Raw genomic sequence first — 23,491 nt, 5'->3', positions numbered from 1 at the left:
CATGAGCCAGAACACCTACATGTGGCTTCTCCCAGTGGCCTGGGCACCCTCACAACATGGTGGCTGGGTTCAAGTCAAGTGTCCTGAGAGAAAGCCCTGTGGAAGTTGTGTCACCTTTTAGGACCTAGCCTTGGAAGTCACAGAGTATCTCATCTGTTATATTCTATCTGTTAGAAGCAAGTTACTGAGGCCCGCCCGTATTCAAGAAGGGAAAATGAATGCTACTGCTAGGAGGAAGGCCAAATAATTTGTGAACGTATTTTGGAACCACTACAGGGAGTATCTCCAGCAACACAGCAGCAGGTGTGGGTTTGTAAGTTGCAGTCCAGGGATGTTAGCAGTGTCCTGATGTGTCCTGATCTCTGCACATCATCCCTTCTTCCTTCTCCAGGGTACCCCTTCTTTTTTGTTTGCCAGCCCTCCCAACATCTTTGTAACAAAATCCCTATATTAAATTCCTTCTATTTGATATACTTAGGGTTGTTTCCATTTTCTTTTTTTTTTTTTCAGACAGAGTCTCGCTCCATCACCAGGCACCAGGCTGGAGTGCAGTGGTGCAATCTCACCTCACTGCAGCCTCTGCCTCACGGGTTCAAGCAATTCTCCTGCCTCAGCCTCCCGAGTAGCTGGGACTACAAGCCTGCACCACCACACCCAGCTAAGTTTTGTACTTTTAGTAAAGATGAGGTTTCACCATGTTGGCCAGGATAGTCTTGATTTCTTGACCTTGTGATCCGCCCACCTCGACCTCCCAAAGTGCTGGGATTATAGGCGTGAGCCACCGCACCCGGCCTCCCTTTTCTTGACTGAACTGACTGATATATGAGGAACTATCCCATGCCATCTAAACTCACCATCTGAACTGGGTAGACAGCAGAGATACTATCATGATGTGCCAAGAACCCATTTAATTCTAACACCAAATCTGACAGATGGGTATGAGAATACCTACATCATGGATATAGAAACTGAGGTTCAGAAGGGTTAAGCAACTTGACCAAGGATACAGCTGGAAAGAGTTAAGATCCAGTTCTAGGTGTGACACCAAAAGGCTCAAAGTTTATTTCTTGAGCCTTCCTTCTGGAATGAGAAGAGCTACTTCCTCCCAAAGAGCTTCACTTTCCTCAGAGGAAGTCTTACCTCTCATCCTTATATCCCCTCATCCTTATATCCCTTTTTGAAGAATCACCTTAGATTGAGGAAAAGGAACACATCTAGGGGCAGTGGAACACAAAGACACAAGTATTCATCATTTGTGAAAGTTGCAGGCTGTGTGAGAAAAGGTTCTACACCAGAGTCTGGAGGCCAGAGTTCAAGTCCAAGCAATGTTACTCACATACGTTATGACCCCAGGCCTCAGGGGTCATAGCTGAAGAGTGACCCTGGTGTTCTGTGCTCCAATTAGTGTCTACTTGAAAAAGTATCTACTTTGGGAATATAAAAAGCTCTATCAGATACAATGGACAGAAGTTAAAGGAAAATAAAGCCAGATTGTAGAGGATCTTGAATAGGCTGAGGAAAAATTCCTATTTTTATCCCATAAGCAGTAGAGAATGATTTTGTCACCTAGGCTAGAGTAGAGCAGCACAATCACAGATCACTGCAGCCTTGACCTCCTGGGCTCAAGAGATCCTCCCTCCCAAGTGGCTGGCACCACAGGCATGTGCCACCACATCCAACTAATTAAAAAAAATTTTTTTTTTGTAGTGATGTCGTCTTGCTATGGTGCCCAGGCTGCTCCTGAATTCCTGGGCTCAAGGAACTCTCCAGCCTCAGCCTTCCAAAGTGCCGGGACTACAAGCATGAGCCACCATGCCTAGTCCATTTGGGTTCTTGAGAAAGAAACTTACACAAATAAACAAAAAGGCTTATAGAAGAAAATAATAGGCTGGGCATGGTGGCTTATGACTGTAATCCTAGTACTTTGGGAGGCCGAGGTGGGTGTATCGCTTGAGGTCAGGAGTTTGAGACCAGCCTGGCCAACATGATGAAACCCCATTTCTACTAAAAATATAAAAAATTAGCTGGGCATGGTGGTTGGTGCCTGTAATCCCAGATACTCAGGAGGCTGAAGCAGGAGAATCGCTTGAACCCAGGAGGTGGAGGTTGCAGTGAGCCGAGATTCCACCACTGCACTCCAGCCTGGGCAACAAAAGTCTCAAAAAAAAAAGGAAAAGAAAACAATAACAAAAGCAACAATACAAAGGAACCACAGTAGCAATAAACATTTGCTCAATGCTAGGCACAAGGTATTACCCTAAGTGTTCCATATAGGTGAGTGCACAGAACCGCACAACTGAGGGAGTCTATAGTGCTATCTCCATCTCACAGACAGTGAAACTATTCAGAGGCTCAGTAACTTGCCTGAAGTCACACAGCTGATCAGTAGTGGGGATGAGATGTAACTCAGTTTGGCTGAATCTGAAGTCTGCACTCTCACTATGGGTTGGAATGAGCTGAACCCAAAAGTAAACAAAAAGTAAGTGGACAGAGATTGTTCAAATTGCACAAGAAAGCCTATGAGTCTGTACTAGAATATTTGGCAATGGAAATACAGAGTGTGAGGTGGGACAAAGATGATTTGAAGAAAAAAAAAAACAAGCTGAGGTTCAGCTTAAATAGATTGGTATGGCTTATGAGGTGGATGAGGTGGGAGGACGTGGTTGCTTCCCAACAGCCCTTCCTCCTCAATTCCCATTTAAGTGTCTGCTCCTTCTCTGAAGCCTGTGGGCCAGAGGGGAGGGAAGTTACCTCTTGGGCTGGGGCTAGTGGTTCAGGCCTGAGCCTATCAGCTTAGTTCCATCCTTTGTCCACTTACTGGCTCTGGGGTGGGCATGTCACCCAACAGCATCCATGAAACCAAACAGAGGCTTACTACGGGCTGTTGGGAAGTTTTCTTGCTTTTCTAAGAGGTCATCTGAAAGGAGTCTTCTCTGTGGCACCTACTTGTGATATGGAAGCACACAGCTCTTGAAGCTGCTGCCAGCAGTCTCATGACAGAGCAAAGCCAGCTTCAGCACGATGCTAACACTGCAGAGGGCAGAGAGATGGAGAGAAACTGGGGTGAATGATTCCGTTCTTTATTGTTCAAGGCACTCTGCAGTGGGTTTCCTGTTGCCCAAACATGTCCTAACTGTCACAATAAGGCAGGCTCTGCAAGGTGTCTGTCCAGGCTCCTCACCCAAAAGTCACTGCCATACACTTTCGTGGAGAACAAAGAAAAACACAAAAAGCCTAGATCCAGGGAAATGTTGATGTGATACTTGTGAGCCCTTGCTGGAAAAAAAAAAGTGAACAGGATGGAGACTAGAGACATAATAAGCCAGGCAGAAAGCCAAGCTTCCCCAGCCTATAAGCTTCCTGGGCTGCTGTTCACAGCATACATGCAACTTGTCATGTCTGATTCTCGTGTACCTACAGAATGCAGTCCACAGGTAAAGCTATTCTGCAGGACCCACATGGCTTTGTACATGGAGAGGATTCTTTCCTTCTAATGCTAAGCCCTCTAATATGTTTGTCCCACCTGGATAAATGATGCATACATATAAAAAACCAAATATTATACAAACGAGGGTATCTTCGGATTCAAGCAATGGGTCAAAGTAACAAACACTGTTCTGTTAAAAAGAAGTAAACACTTTATTCATCTATATATAACATATATAAAAGCAAACAATATCAGGACGTTTTTCTCAGCCACCCTGTCCACATTTTGTGCAGTTTTAGTGAACTATAAATCACTGACTTCTTCATGCCTAAAAGAGAAAACATGAGAGAGTAAGAAAATGGAGGCTTGTTGAGTGGATGCTCAGAGTTTCAGTGACATTCTGAACAGAGACTTGTCTTTGCAGGAGGGCAGTGAGAGGCCAATCGGTGGGCTCTAGGAGATCGAGGATCTGAAGGTGATTAAAGGTCACTGTGATGTAGGGGGAAAGGATTCTGATTTCGGCATTTTCTGATTTAGGGGTATGGATGCCAATGGTTCCTAAGTTACTGGGATAACTGATCCTTTTGAGTTATGAACATATTGGCATCCTCTGAATTTAGTAGCTCTTTCAAAAAGGTGGGACAAGGACAAGACTCTGTATGCCACTGGGCTCCCGTTCTCTCTCCCAGGCTTAAATTCCAACCCCAGCTTACTGTCTCTTTGTCACCATGAAAACCACCTGTCTGCCTATGACAAATGCTGTTCTCATCACTTTCTGCCTCATTGACTTGGAATCCCTGTTTAGATTTCTTCTCTAGGAAGTGCCTCCCTGGACCCCCAGGGTGGCTCCACACCATCTGTGCTCATTCGACACACTGTGCAGTATATGTTGGCTAATTCACCCATGCCTCTGCCTGGACTGGGAGCTTCCTGAGGACAGGGGCCTTGTCCTATTTACCTAGGCGGCCCCGTCGCCTAGTACACGACCCAGAACACAGCAGGTGCTCTGTAAAAGCTTTTGAAATGACAGGACAAATGTGCCTCATTCAAACAGCTGGCCCCCTAGCACCCCCATCTGCTTAGTCACGAGTATGTGATGAAACTGGAGAAAGGCTCTCTGGGGGCTTAGGGGAAAGAAGTAAAATAGGATAAAATAAATGGGTGCTATTTGTCAGATCTAAGAGTATCCTATTTGTGGAAACTATTATGGACTCAATTTCCTTTGTGTTGAGGGTGAGATCATTCAGTTTGTGTTTCAGGGTGTGGCCCAAAGATATGAACAGTCTTTTTCACTGTAAGACACAAACTGATCTGTGCTATGAGAGCGGAGTGCACACCCCTGGCAGTGCACTTTGGTGAGCATGCTGACAAGGTAACAGGATTCGCTCTGGACACACCTAGCACTGGGGTTTGAGTGATGGCTTGAAAATACCTGGCCCTGTTAACCTATAAACTGCCTAGTCCACTTAGAGCCTTGGAAAAGCTGACTGCAGACTGTGGCAATGGAGCAGTAAAATCATCAATGAATACTTCTAGATACTCTGGCTTGGTGTGTCTACAAGCTGACAAGTTACAAACCAACATAACCTAGTCAACAAACTCCGAGTTCCTTTCCCTGCCTCCACCCCTTTTAATTTTCTCCCTGGAGCAACCACTCTGGTAAACCTCACCCACTTGAGCACTGAGACTAGAAACTTATTACATAAGATGCTTTTTAAAATTCCAGCCAGAACCAACAAAAAGATCAAGCCGAACACAGGATAGCTGCACATGGAAAGGTTCATATAGCAACCCCAGGGCACTGAGTCACAGCCAGAGGAGGATGCATCGACCATGATAATTCCCAGGTCAACTTCAAAAAAACTTAGCGGTAGACTCCTTGGAGCTTAAACATGTAAGGTAAATACATAAACTAAAAGGGTGTCATCATGTCCATGTAGCCATTTTTTTGCTGCTAGTGCACAGAAATCTCCCTTGACTAAAACAATCTCCCTTTCATGGCTCTGCCAGTGAGATATTCTCAGAATGACTGCAGCAGGGAAACCTGTTAGAGACAGCACTAGAATTGGAGTCAAGAGACCTGGACTCTAGTTTCAGGTGGGTCACAAACTAACAGTGGTCTTTCCCTGGGCCTCAATTTCCTTATCTGTAAAATGACTGGGTTGGAATAGATTAGGCGTTTTCTAACAAGGGGTCCATAGATAAGTGTGGTGTCTGTGAACTCCCTAACACTGCAGGAAAATCTGCTGTGTGTGTGCATATGTACACTTCTGTGCAGAGTGTCCAGAGTTCTAATCAGATTTTCACAGGGATCCTGGATTTGCAAAAGGCTAAGAACCAACAGATCAGAATGAAGAGTCTTTTCTGCCTTAATATTATAATTTCAACAAAGGTGGCGAAGTTAAATTTCATGATTTTGGAATAGGCAATAATTCTCTAAACAGGAAGCAAAAAAAAAAAAAACTGCTAAACATACAGAAGACAAAATGGATAAAATTGGACTACATGAAATTATGAACTCTTTTCACCAAAAGACACCATTAAGAGGTGAAATGACAAGCCACAGAGTGGGGGATTTTGGCATCACATGTATCCAACAATGGAGTTGTGCTCTGACTACCAGAGGGAATTCAGTAAGAAAAACAGACAACTCAGTAGGAAGATGAGCAAAAGACTAGAATAGATGCTTCACAAAAAAAGAGCATATTCAAGTAAACAAATGAAAAATGCTCAACTTCCTCAGTCATCAGGAAAATGTAAATTAAAAGCCCAGTATGGTACCACTAGTCACCCACCAGAGTGCCTAAAATGAAAAAGACCTATGCAAGTATTCAGGGAGGTTCTGCAACAGGAAGTCTGCTAGTGCAACTATAAATGTGGACAATTGTTTAGCAGTTTCTACTAAGGCTGAACAGTCACATGCTTTATCATCCAGGAATTCTACCCCCTAGTACATACCTGACAGAAACGCATATACACACCCACCCAAAGAGAGGTACAAAAATATTCACAGCAGCACTACTTGAATAGTTCCAAGCAGGAACAAACCAAGTATCCATCCATAGTATAAATTGTGGTATATTCACACAGCGGAATACTGCACAGAGTAGAAATGAACCACTGTTACGCCTAACAACATGATGAATCTCATCGATGTTATAAATGTTGTGAACAGGGAAAGGCACAAAAGAGGACATGCTTATACACAGTTCAAAAATGGGTAAAACAAAATTGTGGCATTGGGAGTCATGTTGTTGCTTACTCTTGGAGAAGCAATGCCTGTGACGGGCATGAGGGGCACTGGGGACTGGCAAGACTGTATTTCTTCACCTGGGCACTAGGCCTATGAGGTGTTCCCTTGGTGAAAATTCATCAGATTTATGATTTTTGCACTTTTCTGTATATGTGGAGATATTTTCTACTATCAGAAAATTCAGAATCTTTCATTTATTCAGTCACACACAGAACAAGTATTTATTGAGCATCTGTATGAGCAAGACACTGAACTAGTTGCTAGGGATACTGGTATGGACAACAGCTATGGTCTGTGCCCTCACAGAGTCCACAATCCATATAATTCTACTTGGTCTACATTACTTGCTGCTGCTGCTGCTTCTTTTTTTTTTTTTTTTTTTAAAGAGACAGGGTCTCACTCTGTCACCCAGGTTGGAATGCACTTGTATAATCAAAGCTCACTGGAGCCTAGACCTTCTGGGCTCAAGAGATCCTCTCGCCTCATCTTCCTGAGTAGCTGGGACTACAGGCACGTAACACCACACCCGGCTAATTTTATTTTTGTAGAGATGAGGTCTTGCTTTGTTGCCCAGGCTGGTCTTGAACCCTTGGCCTCAAGCCATCCTCCCACCTTAGCCTCCCAAAGTGCTAGGATTACAGGTGTGAGCCAATGCACCCAGATTACACTAAGCTTACTCCTTCTACAGGAAAGGATGATGACTCAGAAATTTTGCTCACTCCTTCCCCAATGGATAAAGATGCAACATGTCTTTAGATACATCCCCTGTAGAGAGATCCTTATTTATCTAAAGCTAGTCATTATAACTTCTGGTTAGTATCTAAAGTCAGGATTTTGTTTCAGAAGCATGCAGAAAGCTATGTCACTATATGGCTTGAAAGGATTTTCTTCTGATTTCCAGCTTGGTTCACATGATGTACAGCAAAGTTAATACGTAAGACCATGTACTCCCCATGTGATCTTGAACAGATGGGTCTACTGACAAACTCTCCATGAAACAATGTGAGGCAGAAATATGGCTAGGCTGTGAAAGATTTCTACCTTTTCATAATTTTACATTTCAGACCTTTGAGATAAAATTAGTAATCCCCAAAACATTCTTCTAATTCATTTCCAACCATAGGCAGATATACCTACAAAGAAAATCTCTTCTAAGGCAAAAGTACAACTTATTTTTAAGAACTTGCAGGCTTAAGTGATAAGCAAATCGGCTTCAGAGCAGCAGTGTTCTTCCAATGTAAATATATAGGTACCAACAAATGGAAGAAATGTTTCAGTTGTAAGAAACCAGAAGCAGAGGATAATGACTGATCTGTTCTACAGCCTTTGTGTTCCTGGAAAAGGCTGCTAAGGATCAACTGAGGCATGCCAGAAGCCTTTTGGAAACAAGACTTAACCTGTCTTGTTAATGTAGTTAAATCTTTTGAAGTTAGAGAGGTAAACAGGTATTTGTTCCCAGAGTTAATTCTGATTGACCACAAAGTCAGGTGGGAAAAAATAAGATTTAAAAACTAAACTCATCATCCTTGCCCAACCTCCCCCTCTGCTCAAGGAATGAATGGCTCTACTGCTTCCCAGGCCAAAAACCTAGGAGTTAGTTCTGACTCTTCCTTCATGTCCCATATCCCTTTAATCACCAAGACCTAGTCGTTGCCTTCTAAACACTGCGAATCTTTCCTGTCTGAACCACAATGACCTGAGTTCAGGCTCTGTGACTCCTCAGCTGACTGGCTGCAGCCACATCTACTTGATCTCCCTAGCAGTAGTTTTACTGTCCTTCCATTTGATCTCTATACTCCAGCTACAGTACTCTTTCTGTAGTCCTACAGTGACTTCCCTGCACCCTCAAAAGAAACCCTGAACTGCTTAACATGGCTTTTAAAGTCTTTGTCTGGCCGCTACTTATCTCTCCACCCGATCACTAAACTCCCCCATTTCTTGCCTATCTATTCCCATACCAGAGTATTCAGTTTCACTTCTCTCCACTTGGGTTTGAAATTTTATAAAAGGCTGCTGCTCAGAATATTCAGTTTGCTTAGCTGGTCTTTTGTTACCAGTTTGAGATGGGAGGTCATCTGCTGCTACCACGAAAAGAGGAACAGGCAAGTTTTAGGAGGCTAAATAGTCTTTTGCTACTCCTGAGCTGACTGGCTTCAGGTGCTGATCTGATGAGAATGATGTTATTCTACTAGCAGCACAGTCTGAGGGAAATTAAAATGATTTGCTAAATAATCAACTCCCAGGCTAAAGGAAAAGAAAAACAGTGATTGGTTTTGGAAGCAATTCTCTACTCACATTTGAACATGAGTGTATGTGATGGTCAGGGATTTTTAATAAAACTAATAAAGACAGAGTGTCAGTCAGACTGCACTGAGGACATACTGCCATGTTATCTAACATCGTTTACTAGGAAGGGCAGTCCTCCGAGCTGGTTATAGATGCCTGGCTGCCATCTTTTGTAGAAGTAGAGTGAAATTTAGCTCTACATTCATCTAAATTTATAAAGCACCTGTTGGGTAACACACTGAATGCTCTCATGTAAGCCTCAGAACATCTTGTGAGTTGGGTATTAGTATTCCCACCACCTTGCAGAAGAGAGAATAACATACCATAGCCATAGAGTGAAGAAATGATAATCAGAACCCCAAACCCTATCCTCCTTCACTAAGCTGATTCCCTGAATTTAACTGAATTTGACCTTCATATTGGCTGGCTCAGTGGAAGACCGAATCTTACTTTTCATCCCATTTATGAGTAGAAGTTTGCACAGGGGAGAGGAGTAATAGCTACAAAAGAATAAAAAATAAAACCAAATATGCTGGGGTTTTCTCATCCTACAGATGACATATGAGCTGGCTGAAAAACTGAACAGAGGCATGACTTTAGAAATTTTGGGAAGAAGGACCTAGCAAAAGTAAGGAAGAACAATAAGAACTGTGATGACAACAAAAGGACCCATAAAGAGCAAGGTGGATCTCAGCCCAAAAGCTCCTCTGGCCGATACACAACTTCAGTAAAATTTCAGGAAACAAAAATCAATGTGCAAAAATAACGAGCATTCCAATACACTAACAACAATCAAGCCAAGAGCCAAGTTAAGAACGCAATCCCGTTCACAACTGCCACAAAAAGAGTAAAATACCTAGGAATACAGCTAACCAGGGGGGTGAAAGATCTCTACAAAGAGAAGTACAAAACACTGCTCAAAGAAATCAGAGATGACACAAACAAATAGAAAACTATTCCATGTTCATAGATAGGACAAATCAATGTTGTTAAAATGGCCATACTGCCCAAAGTAATTTACAGATTAGATGGTATTCCTATTAAACTACCAATGACATTCTTCATGGAACTAGAAAAAAACTATTTTAAAATTCATATAAAACAGAAAAAGCCTGAATAGCTGAGGCAATCCTAAGCCAAAAGAACAAAGCTGGAGGCCTCATGCTACCCGACTTCAAACTGAAACTGCAGGGCTACAGTAACCAAAACAGCACCGACACATAGACCAATGGAACAGAATAGAGAACTTGGAAACAAGGTTGCACACCTACAACCATCTGATCTTTGGCAAAGCAGACAATAACAAGCAATGGAGAAAGAACTCCCTATTCAATAAATGGTGCTGGGATAACTGGTTAGCCATATGCAGAAGATTAAAACTGGACCCCTGCTTTATATAATACACAAAAATTAAGTCAAAATGGATTAAAGACTTAAATGTAAAGCTATAAAAAACCTGGAAGACAACTTAGGCAATACCATTCTAGATATAAGAACGGGCAAATATTTCATGACATAGATGCCGAAAGCAATTACAACAAAAGCAAAAATTGAAAATGGGATCTAATTAAACTAAAGAGCTTCTGTACAGCAAAAGAACAAGAGAGTGAAGAACAGAGTGAACAGACAACTTACGAAATGGGAGAAAATTTTGCAAATTGTGCATCCAACAAAGGCCTTATATCCGGCATCTATAAGGAACCTAAATAAATTAAAAAAAAAAACAAACAATCCCTTTTTAAATTTTTTAAAGGACATGAACAGACACTTTTCTTTTTTTTTTTTTTTTTTTTTTTTTTTGAGACAGAGTTTCACTCATGTTACCCAGGCTGGAGTGCAATGGCGCGACCTCGGCTCACCGCAACCTCCGCCTCCTGGGTTCAGGCAATTCTCCTGCCTCAGTCTCCTGAGTAGCTGGGATTACAGGCACGTGCCACCATGCCCAGCTAATTTTTTGTAGTTTTAGTAGAGACGGGGTTTCACCATGTTGACTAGGATGGTCTCAATCTCTTGACCTCGTGATCCACCCGCCTTGGCCTCCCAAAGTGCTGGGATTACAGGCTTGAGCCACCACGCCCGGCCAGAACAGACACTTTTCAAAGGAGGACATACATGCAGCCAACAATCATAGGAAAAAAAGCTCCATATCACTGATAATTAAAGAAATGCAAATCAAAATCACAATGAGATTCATCTCACAGCAGTCAGAATGGCTGTTACTAAGTCAAAAAACAACAGATGCTGGTGAGGTTGTAGAAAAAAAGGAACATTATATACTGCAGCCAGGAATGTAAATTAGTTCAAGCATTGTGGAAGACAATGCGCCAATTCCTCAAAAACCTAAAAAGAGAACTGCCATTTGACCCAGCAATCCCATTACTGGGGTACATACCCAAAGGAATATGTATCGTTCTATCACAAAGACACATGCATGTATATACTCATTGCAGCAATATTCACAACAGCAAAGACATGGAATCAACCTAAATGCCCATCAATGGTAGCCTGGATCAAGAAAATATGGTGCATATACACCATGGAATACTATGCAGTCATAAAAGAAGAGATCATATCCTTTGCAGAGATATGGATGGAACTAGAGGCCATTATCCTTGGCAAACTAATGCAGGAATAGAAAACCAAATGCTGCATGTTCTCACTTATAAGTGGGAGCTAAATTATGAGAACACATAGACATATAGAAGGGAACAACAGACACTGGGGCTTACTGATGGGTGGAGGATGGGAGGAGCGAGAATATCAGGAAAAATAACTAATGGGAACTAACTAAGCTTACTACGTGGATGACAAAATAATCTGTATAACAAATCCCTATGGCACAAGTTTACCTACATAACAAATTTGCACATGTATTCCTAAACTTAAAAGTTAAAAAAAAGAAAAGAACAAGGTGGAGAAGGATAGAGGTTCTGAAGCTTACTGTGAGGATGAGGAAAGAGAAACAGGCAAACCAGCCACTTGGTGCCTATCACTGTTAGTTTATTCCAGCTGAAGACCTGGGCCAGGGGCTAACACCATTTGAATATGACATTGTAAAGAGGCTTGTTTTAAAGAGAGGTCAGGAAACTTTTAGGTAATGACACCAAAAGAAGAAAAACAAGACACAATGCTAGATGCCTCCATTTTTCTTAAAAAATAATCTTCTGGCCAGTTGCAGTGGCTCAAACCTTTAATTCCAGCACTTTGGGAAGCTGAGGATAGAGGATGACTTGAGCCCAGGTGTTTGAGACAAGCCTGGGTAACATAGTGGGACCCTGTCTCTACAAAAAACAAAACCAAAAAAACATAGCCAGGTGTCGTATTGCATCCCTTACACCCAGCTACTTCAGAGGCTAAGGTGGGGGGATCACACCATTGCACTCTAGCCTGGGCTAGAAACTGTCTCCAAAAAAACAAAACCAAACACAAACAAAAAAAAACAAACATAAAACACACCATTGCACTCTGGCCTGAGCTAGAACTTGTCTCCAAAAAAACAAAACCAAAAGCAAACAAAAAAAAAACCATAATATTCACAACCTGGTGAAGATATTCATATTCATATGAAGTTAAAACTCAGGAAAATTAGGTAACTAGACCAAGTCACACTAGTTAGGCTGTAATTTGAGCTCTAGTCTCGGGGGCTCACAAACCTCTGCCCTCAGCACTATGCTAGGAAGCCTTTGTCCCAGCCCTTGGTCATCAGAAACAGAGGAGCCAGAGCATAAGGTCATTTAGCCCACAGGATCTGAAGCAGTGCTCATGACTTTCCATGGTTTATGTCATCTCAGTGTGAGGTTACACACATTCTGTCACTCTGGACTTCCACAATGCAATGTGGCATCATTAGAAGTGAAGAAAAAAGCTGAATAAGAAGAGAGGTTAAACATTTAGAAAATCTATTAAAGGAAATAATCAATCAAAGTTTCCTAAGTCTGGCAAATGTGTCAGATAGCCAGATACAAGGACCCACTGATCCCCAGGTGAATACACTGCAAAAAGGACTTCAACACAGCATATTATAATCAGAAGGTCTACAGTGAAAGTGAAAGAAAAAATTTTAAAATTAGCAAGAGAAAAGCATCTAGTCACCCACAAAGGAAACCTCATCTGGCGAACAGTAGACTTTTTGGCAGAAACCTTGAAGGCCAGGAGGGAATGGGATAGCATCTTCAAAGTGCTGAAGGAAAAAACCCTGTCAGCCAAGAATTTTATATCCTGCTAGAATAAGCTTCATGAATGAAAGAGATTAGTTTTGTCCAGGCAAACAAAAACACTGAGGGAATCTGTTGCCATTAGACCAGCCCTATAGGAAATGCTCAAAAGAGTCTTAAACATGGAAACAAAGCATGGATAAACACCATCACAAATGTGCAGAAATATAAAACTCATAGTTCTTATAAAACAATCATACAAATGAGGAAAAGAAATAAATAACACCATGACAGAATTTCATCAAACCACAAGGACAAACAGACAGAAAAAAAAAGAAAGAAACAAAGAATTTATAAAATAACTTGAAAACAATGAACCTTATGACAGAAACAAAGCCTCACATATCAATATTAACCTAAAATGTAAATGGATTAAACGCTTCACTTAAAAGATACAAACTGGCAGAATGGATTAAAAAATTCCAATCCAACTATATGCTACCTACAAGAAACTCACCTTACCCATGAAGACAAAAATAGACTGAAAGTAAAGGGGTGGAAAAAGATACTCCATGCAAAAGGAAACCAAAAGGAGAGCCATATGTATATCAGATAAAACAGACTCTAAATCAAAAAAAAAAAAAAAAAAAAAGGACTAAGAAGGTCATTATATAATGAAAAAGGGATCAGTTCAGCAAGAGGGTATAGCAAATCCTAATATATGCACACCCAACATTGGAACACCCAAATTCACAAAACAAATATTAATTATTAGCTCTAAAGAAAGTGACAGATAACAATACAATAACAGTGGGGGACTTCAACATTCCACTCACAGCACTATACAGACCATCGAGACAAAAAATTTATAAAGAAACATTGGACTTTAGACAAGAGACTTAACAGACATTTACAGAACATTCTACCCAACATCTACAGAATATACATTCTTTTCATCAGCACATACAACATTCTTCAAGCATGGGCTACATAGGGAGACTTTGTCTCTACAAAAAATAAAAATAAATTTAGCCAGGCATGGTGGTATGTGCTGTAATCCCAGCTACTCAGGAGGCTGAGGTATGAAGATTGCTTAAGCTTAGTAGGTCAAAGCTACAGTAAGCCATGATCATACCACTGCACTCCACCCTGGGTAACAGAGCAAGACACTGTCTCAACAAAGAAAAAAAAAAAGAAGAAAGAGTTTTCAAGATAGATCCACACATCAGGCTACAAAACAAGTCTTAACAAACTTTTAAAAATCAAAATCAAGTATCTTCTCAGATAACAGTAGAATAAAGCTAGAAATCAACATAAGAGGGACTTCGGAAATGATACAAATACATGGAAATTAAACAGCACGCCCCTAAATGATCGCTGGGTCAACAAAGATTTTATGTTTTTTCCTGAGACAGGGTCTTGCTGTGTCACCCAGGCTGAAGTGCAGTGGCATAATCATGGCTCACTGTAGCCTCAAACTCCTTTGGCTCAAGTGATCCTCCTGCCTCAGCCTCCTGAGCAGCTGGGACTACACGCACATACCACCATGCCCAGCTAATTTTTTGTAGAGATGGGGTTTTTCCACGTTGCCAGGCTAGTTTCAAACTCCTAGGCTCAAGCAATCCACCCACCTCAGACTCCCAAAGTGCTGGGATTCTGAGATCCCAAGCGGATCACTAGGTCAGGAGTTCGAGACCAGCCTGGCCAACAGAGTGAAACCCTGTCTCTACTAAAAATACAAAAAATAGCTGGGTGTGGTGGCGGGCACCTGTAATCCCAGCTACTTGGGAGGCTGAGGTAGGAGAATCACTTCAACCCAGGAAGCGGAGGTTGTGGTAAGGTGAGATGGCGACACTGCACTCCAGCCTGGGCAAAACAGCGAGACTCTGTCAAAACAAAACAAAACACAACAAAACAAGACAAAACAAACAGCCATATGGGAAAAGAGGAAGTCCAATTATTCCTACTGCTGATACGATCTTACATCTAGAAAACCGTAAACACTCCACTAGAAAACTCTTAGATTTGATAAATGAATTCAGTAATGTTTCAGAATATAAAATTAATATACAGAAATCTATAGCATTTCTATACATCAATAACAATCTAGCAGAAGACCAGATCAAGAAGGGAATCCCATTTATAATAGCTACAAATAAAGAAGAAAGACAACCCAGGAGTATAGTTAATCAAAGAGGTGAAAGATCTCTATAAGGAGAACTACAAAATGCTAATGAAACAAATTGTAGATGACACAGACAAAGGAAAAACAACCCGTACTCATAGACTGGAAGAATAAATATTGTTAAAATGACCATACTGTACAAAGCAATCTACAGATTCAACACAATCCTTATCAAATTATCAATATCATTATTCATAGCATCAGAAAAAAAAACCCTAAAATTCATAGGGAACCAAAAAAAAAGTCAAATAGCCAAAGCAATCCTGAGCAAAAAGAATAAGGGCATCACATTATCTGACTTAAGATTATAATACAAGGCTATAGTAACCAAAACAACATGGTACTGATATAAAAACAGACACAGGGCAGGGCATGGTGGCTCACACCTGTAAACCCAGCACTTTGGGAAGCCAAGGCAGGCAGATCACCTAGGGTCAGGAGTTCAAGATCAGCCTGGCCAACATGGTGAAACCCTGTGTCTGCTAAAAATATCTACTAAAAATATACTGGGCATGGTGGTGGCCTCTAAACAATGGATACACATGAACATATGGAGTAGAATGACACTGGTGACTATTAAAAGTGTGAGGATGGGAGGGGGGTGAGCGTTGAAAAATTACCTATTGGGTATAATGTTCACTATTTGGGTGATGATGGGTACACTAAAAGCCAAACTTCACTACACAATATACACATGTAAAAAAAAATGCACTTGTATTCCTTAAACATATAAAAAATTAAAAAGAAAAAAAAAGTGAAGGTGAAGCAAGCAGTAAGCATTCAGGAGAGGCAGCATCAGCACTCCCAGGCCACAAGGACAGCCGAGCTGTGGGTTCTGTAACCAACTGCCCTCTGCTGGTGAGTGGAAAGAACGGACCAAAGGTTCATTTCAGGTTAGAAGTGTCAAGGGATGATCAGTGATCTTTTTCAGCCTTTTAATAGAGAAAAATTCAAACTTAAAAAACAGACAGAAGAGTATAAAATAGCCCCATGCAACTTTACCTAGATTTGACAATGTATCAACTCATGGCCAATCTTGTGTCATGTACCTCTTACCCATTTCCCTCTGCCATGTTTTATTTTGAAGCAAATTCCAGACAGCGTATCATTCCATCTGGAATTATTTTAGTATGCATGTCTAAAAGAAAGGGGATTTTTTTTTTAAAGCACCATAACACCATCATTATCACAACTGAAAAATAATTAACAATAATTCTAATAATTCTTTATAGTATGGGATGCCAAAAACAAAACAAATCATTAAGCCTCACCCATGGAGGATCATGGCAAGGGAGAGGCAATCATGCAAAATTCAGATTAACAGCATGAATCACCCATCTTCAGTCCTCCCAGAGTAAACTAGCAGCAACACAGATTAAATGAATATCTTAATTGGAAATGCAAAGCCACAGACCCAAATGGTAGGAAAATCTTTAGTTCAGTAGATATGACGCAAGTGCTACTGAGTCTTTATTGAAACTGTTTAAAATTTATAAAATAACATATATATAATACGTATAACTTTTTTTTGAGATAAGGTCTCACTCTGCTCAGACTGAAATGCAGTGGTGCAATCTCAGCTCAATGCAGCCTCAACTTCCTGGGCTCAGGTGATTCTCCCATCTCAGCCTCCTGAGTCTGGGACTATGGGGGCACACCAATAGGCCCAACAGATTTTTTGTATATTTTATAGAGATGGGGTTCCACCATGTTGCCCAGGCTGGTCTCCAACTCTTGGTCTTCAAGTGATCCTCCTGTCTTGGCCTCCTAAAGTGCTGGGATTACGGGTGTGAGCCACCATGCCTGGCCTTGTTGAATCTTCCTAAGGATTCAGGAGGGCAACAATGTCCTTGAGGGCCAAATGCTCAGAGAGGCATCCAAGTAGTTAGTTGGGCTGTGAGACACTGAGAGGTGTGACCACACCTGCTCCCCAGTAATCTCAAACCCAGGGATCAGAATTAGGGTGAAAGAGCACTCCCCTTTTTGGGCCACCTCTGCTATTTCTCCCTTTCTTGCAAATTTCTGTTAGAACGTCTGTTTCTCTTTCTAGATTATAAGCCTCTAGAATACAGTATGGCATTTGATATGGTTTGGCTCTGTGTCCCCACCCAAATCTCACCCTGAATTGTGATTATCCCCACATGTTGTGGGAGGGATCTGGGGGGGAGGTAACTGAATCATGAAGGTGGGTCTTTCCCGTGCTGTTCTCATGATAGTGAATAAGTCTTGTGAGAGCTGATGGTTCTATAAAGGGGAGTTCCCCTGCACACGTGCTCTTGCCTGCTGCCATGTAAGACACAATTTTGCTCCTCATTCGCCTTCCACCATGATTCTGAGGCCTCCCTAGCCACATGCAACTGTGAATTAATTAAACCTCTTTCCTTTACAAATTACCCAAGCTCAGGAATGTCTTTATTAGCGGCATAAGAACAGACAAATACAGCATTATGGTTACTTTTGTACCCCGAGTGGCTGGCACATGAGAGATGCACAATGGATGCTTACATGAAGAAAGCCAGGACTAGAAAAGTCAATCACTTGATGAAGCCAAGTGTTGGAAAGAATGGGGAGAAAAGAGGATTGTCATACTCTGCTTGTGGGATGATGAATTGATACAGCCACTTTGGAGGACAACTAGCAATATCCAAAGAGATGTTCAAATATTTAGGCCACAAAACAAGAACAGGACACAAAAAACAGGAGCCTTCAGAGAACAGCAAGAAAAGAAAGAGTTCCTGGAAATTATAAACACTTAACAGAAGGGTTGAAAGCTACACTTGAGAAATTTGAGAAAATCTTCCAAAGCAGAGCAAAAGAACAAAGAGATAAAAAATAGAAGACAAAAGAAAGAAAACCAAAGGACTAACCTAGGAGGTCCAGTATCTGAATAAAAAGAGTTCCAGAAAGAGAACAGAGAAAACAGATGGGATGAAATTAAAGAAAGAATTTAAAACATTTTCTTATATCCTTATATTCTGACTTTCCCAACCAAAAGACCAATGAGTTCCCGGTAAAACATATAAAAACAGACTCACATCAAAGCACATCACGGAGAGAATTTTTCAGAACACAGGAAAAATAAAGACCTAACAAGCTTCCAGAAATAACATACACAAAGGATTAAGAATCAGAATGGCTTTAGATATAGACTATAATCCTAGAAGTAAAAGATAAATGCAGCAATGATCTCAAAATTCTAAAGGAAAGTGATTTCTGATCTATACCCAGACTAAACATTAATTATGGGTGAAGGCAGACAAAAGAGACTTTCAGACATACATGGTCTCTAAATGTGCCTTCCATGTTCCCTTTCTTAGGAAATTACTGGAAAATGTGCTTCACCGAAATGGGAGTGTGCACCAAGCAAGGGAAAGACATGAAATACAGGAAATGGGGGATCCCCTAGAGGGGACAGTGGAGACACTCTCCATGGGAGAACATTGTGCAGGGAAGGAAAGGTGTACTATGTGGCTCACCACACCATTAAACTGAAAACTAATCAGCCAAAACCACAAGACTACTGTATTAGGCGGACAGAGGGACAGGAGGGTGAGAACACTGAGGAGGGTGGGTGCCAGAGTTGAATTCTAACCTCCCATAGAGAGAAGTCAATAGATGACACCTAAAGTTCAAACGTAGAAAATACCTAAAGTTGAAACATAGAGAAATGGCAGTAAAAACAAAAATAACCCACTAAGAGAGATGGAAGCAGTTGTCTCCGAGAAGGGCAAGAGCAGAGGGAGCACAGGTGCTGTTTTTGCAATGCTATGCATCTGTAACTTTGATAAATATAACAATATGAGGAAGAAACCCTGCACACAGTAAGTTTCTCAGAAAATTCAGAAGGGTAGTAAAGCTTCCAACAGCACTGCCAATGGTCTGACATTGTCAGACCCCGAGATTCTGCTGCTGTTATGCCTGTTTGTACCTTACTGCAATATCCCAGTTTTTTGGCCATCAAAGCTCAGCATTTCACAAGTGCTTAAAATATACAAAGCTTTACACTGTAACCAAGAGTGTGGAAGCCACTCAATCAGCAAGTAAGTTATACATGGATTTCTAAAGCTCTTACCAGCAGTAAAAATGCCTTTGGTGCTCTGTCTTATACTAGAAGGTCTCACGATTGCCGATAGCCCTGTGAGAAAAAGCCAAAAAGGAGACCAAAAAAAGCCAAAACAGATGTTAGTCATCGTTAACAGTTTTAAAACTTGAAACTAAATATTCTTTTTCTAGTCAGCCAATAAAACCACCAAATCTATCTCGGTCCTGCTGTCACAGTGACAGTGAAAAGGGCACTGGGACTGAGGGCCAGGAGACTGGAACAGCCAGCCGTGGCGCCACCCGGCTGTGTGAGTCCAGGCTGATGACTGAACAGCTCTGGGCCTCCTCCCCCTTTTTTTTTTTTTTTTTTTTTTTTGAGATGGAGTTTCGCTCTTGCTACCCAGGCTGGAGTGCAATGGCGCGATCTCGGCTCACCGCAACCTCCGCCTCCTGGGTTCAGGCAATTCTCCTGCNTGCAATGGCGCGATCTCGGCTCACCGCAACCTCCGCCTCCTGGGTTCAGGCAATTCTCCTGCCTCAGCCTCCTGAGTAGCTGGGATTACAGGCACGAGCCACCATGCCCAGCTAATTTTTTGTAGCTTTAGTAGAGACGGGGTTTCACCATGTTGACCACGATGGTCTTGATCTCTTGACCTCGTGATCCACCCGCCTCGGCCTCCCAAAGTGCTGGGATTACAGGCGTGAGCCACCACGCCCGGCTACCCACCGCCCTTTAAAACCAGGCGGTGGGTTAGCTGACCCTCAAAGGGCATTTTATGACTTAAATCTGCTTGAGATTTCTGGTTCTCAATTCCATAACGTAAAAAGATAAAAACCAAATGATTATACCTACGAGAAAAATTTTCATTCTGAAAACATATATACGGATTCCACAGTGAGGAGCAAGTTTCACTCCCCTCAAAGAGACAGCCCAGATCACACTGTTGCCAGGATCATGTTCAAACAAATAACAGTGTGTCTAATACAGAGCTACCTTCAGGATGGGGAGCCCGTGACCTAAACACACGGTCTGCAAACCTTGTGCAGGCCCAGGAGGAGAGTGGGGGTGGAGCGCTTGCTGCGGCTGATGTTCCACTGCAGTGTGATGGTCTTTGCAAAGCATTACTGGAAATTGTATCTGGCACCCAGAAAAGCTCAGTAAATCTTTACTGAATGAAAACAGGAGGATGCACTCAGTTGAGAGAGGGACTCATTCTCAATTTCAGAAATATTTCTTGATTGACTAATCTTATAAATTACCTTTAGCACCTTAAAAGGAAGTTAGTCTTTGAAGATAAGGTTCAGGTTTTTTTGTTTTTTTGGTTTTTTTTTTCAGAGATAAGGGCTGCTTTATCACCCAGTGGTATGATCTTAGCTCACTGCAGCCTCCAACTACTCAATCGATCCTCCCACCTTAGACTCCCAAGTTAGCTGAGATTATAGGCACATGCCACCATGCCCAGCTAATTTTTCAATTTTAGCAGAGACAGGGTCTTGCTCTGTTGCCCAAGCTGGTCTTAAAACTTCTGGCCTCAAGTGATTCTCCGTCCTGGGCCTCCTAAAGTGTTGTAGAAACCCACCTGGCCTGGGTTCAGAGTTCTGGATAAACATTAGGGCAGTGCTGGGGAGAATGCTGTGGAACGTGCGCCATGTCTAAGTGAATGCACTGAACACTGTATGAGACACTTCAAATGTAGTTGGTTGAGGAAAGCTGTGTTCTCAATGTTAAAAAAACACAAAAAATGCCACCAATCTGTTTTCTCAGGCCACCACAAAGAACACAGACACATCTTTTAATAAATTGCAGAAGTGGTGCTCTAGAAACCAAAAGAAACATTGTTTCTCCCTTTGACAGTGATTTAGGATCCAGATAAGATTAGAAGTATTTTTACCATCTTACTTCAAACAAGTAAAAATTCAGATTTAGAAAATCCTCAAATTTTTAGTGTTTTCTTCTTCTGAGAGGCAATCTCTCTATCTTGCTAAACAAGAAGGAAGAAATAATACATCCCAATCACAAACAAAGTCTGCTTTCCCCTACAGCTGGCACTTCCTCAACATCAAATTCATAAACGTACCTAGTCGCACCACATCTCCACAGTCAGGATCATGAGCCACTTGGAATAAAGTTTCTTCCACATCTCTGTTTTTTCCAGGAGGGTCCATAATATGATTTATCTGTTGCTGTAAGCTTTTGGGCAATGTCATCAGCTGAGTGAACTGTCCTTCTGGGCTTTTATCTATCTGAGGAGATAAAAAAAGAAGATGTCTATGAAAATGCTTTCAATTCTATAAATACTCAAAGACACAGGGCTTCCCTTTAAAATTCACACAAACATATATGCACCACACACCCCTGGTGAGGCAAGCAAGCTAAGGAGACTCTCTTTTCTGAAACTGAATGTGTAAGTGTTCAGAAGTCTAAGTCCCTTCAAAAAGGATAATTCTTGTTTTATAATATTTCATTTCTACCCGAGAAAAGAATAGAAGCCACTCTCAAGGATCAATTTCTGACTTTTGGTTTTAAAATTTGTATTTGTCTTAAATCCAGCAGTCAAAGGAAGTGGTGCTTCAGTTGACACTCATGGAGGTTGCGTCAAATCCAGGCGCTAAGGTGACCCCTCCCATTTCAAACACAAGGAGACTGGCATGCCCTGATTATACCGTCAGTGAGACTAAGTGGGATCTGAATTGTGTCTCCTGCCCAAAGGGCCTTTACTATGCTGTACTTCACAAACTGTACGAATACACTGATGACAGAAACTAATCTTACTCACTTTTAATCCCTGACACACAGTAGGTACTCAAAAAACAGTAAGGAAATAAATAACTGAATCAGTACAACTTAGTTGTCCTAAAGCTACTATGCCAGTGGCTTCTGTTCCCAAAGTATTCTAAAACATACCAAGATGCTGAAGATAAATGTATAAATAAAACATATAAAACTATGTGTCAGACTTTACTTAGAAACCCATGAATCAAAAGTTAGCCACAGAGCTGAGGCCAGACCAAGCTTTCCTAACTCCCAGTTTCATACACTGTGCCTCACGGAATGAATTTTTTAAAATCTTGTAAACATTGATTTCCTGCCAAGTGCAGAACCAGTAACACTGCTCTCAACAGTTCATCACATTATTTCCCAAGGAAGAATCTGTCCTGTATCCTTTTAACAAATATTTAGGTTTTAACTTCAACTAAAAGAACAGTAAGAAGAAATCAGATGAAGGTATTACATTTTAGGCTTACAGTTTATAGATATGACCAACCTTTTTTTTTTTTTTGAGACGGAGTCTTGCTCTGTCACCAGGCTAGAGTGCAGTGGCGCAATCTCAGCTCACTGCAACCTCCGCCTCCTGGGTTCAAGCGATTCTTCCGCCTCAGCCTCCCAAGTAGCTGGGACCACAGGCGCCCACCACCACACCCGGCTAATTGTTTTGTATTTTTAGTAGAGACGGGGTTTCACCGTGTTGGCGAGGATGGTCTCGATCTCTTGACCTCCTGATCCACCCGTCTCGGCCTCCCAAAGTGCTGGGATTACCAGCGTTAGCCACTGCGCCCGGCAGATATGACCAACTTTCTTAATAATTAGAACCTACTCATTCTACCATTTTTAAATTGAATAAATATTTATTAAGTATATACTAAATGAGACAGTCAAATAGGTTTACGCCTGTAATCCCAACAGTTTGGGAGGCCGAGTCAGGCGGATTGCTTGAACCCAGGAACTCAAGATCAGCCCTAACAAAACAGTGAGATATCCAGCTCTACGAAAAATTAAAAAAAAAAAAAAGCTAAACATGGTGGTGCATGCCTATAGTTCTGCCTACTTGGGAGGCTGAGGTGGTGAGGTGGGAGGATCATTTGAGCCTGGGAAGCTGAGGTTACGATCAGCTGTGATTGTGCCACTGCACAACAGCCTGGACAACAAGAGTGAGACTTTCAAAAAAATATATATATATATATATACCAAATGCCTGAATTTTCTAGTTTTGCCTATAAAATCTATGCAGAGATAAGAAAATGTTATTATTGGCCAGGCGCGGTGGCTCACGCCTGTAATCCCAGCACTTTGGGAGGCCAAGGCGGGTGGATCACGAGGTCAAGAGATCGAGACCATCCTGGTCAACATGGTGAAACCCCGTCTC

At 41.7% G+C, this 23,491-nt stretch overlaps 1 protein-coding gene across 7 annotated transcripts in view; it reads right to left on the bottom strand.

Annotated features, from left to right (window-relative positions):
- Positions 1 to 3,615: 3,615 nt before the first annotated feature.
- The window catches only part of TAMM41 (TAM41 mitochondrial translocator assembly and maintenance homolog), a 59,055-nt gene continuing 39,179 nt past the window's right edge, over positions 3,616 to 23,491 (bottom strand). For 2 of the 7 annotated variants that reach the window (XR_001817291.1, XM_017501458.1), the window contains 3 exons: positions 21,425 to 21,590; positions 19,378 to 19,440; positions 3,616 to 3,755 (listed from right to left, as the gene is read on the bottom strand). Coding sequence is in view for 5 of the 7 variants with exons in the window: in XM_017501458.1 (XP_017356947.1) it covers positions 3,679 to 3,755; positions 19,378 to 19,440; positions 21,425 to 21,590 (306 nt within the window). In the remaining 2 variants the exon portion in view is untranslated. Of the gene's footprint in view, positions 3,756 to 5,795; positions 6,525 to 7,018; positions 7,814 to 16,281; positions 16,444 to 19,377; positions 19,441 to 21,424; positions 21,591 to 23,491 lie in introns of those variants that run through there. The other 5 variants (XM_037728832.1, XM_037728834.1, XM_037728833.1 and 2 more) reach the window with 5 other exon arrangements.

This window comes from Cebus imitator, unplaced genomic scaffold (genome assembly GCF_001604975.1).
Source record: "Cebus imitator isolate Cc_AM_T3 unplaced genomic scaffold, Cebus_imitator-1.0 Scaffold281, whole genome shotgun sequence".
Lineage (NCBI taxonomy): Eukaryota > Metazoa > Chordata > Mammalia > Primates > Cebidae > Cebus > Cebus imitator.
The sequence above is the reverse complement of the archived record's forward strand: the minus strand, read 5'-3'. Positions and strand labels throughout refer to the sequence as shown.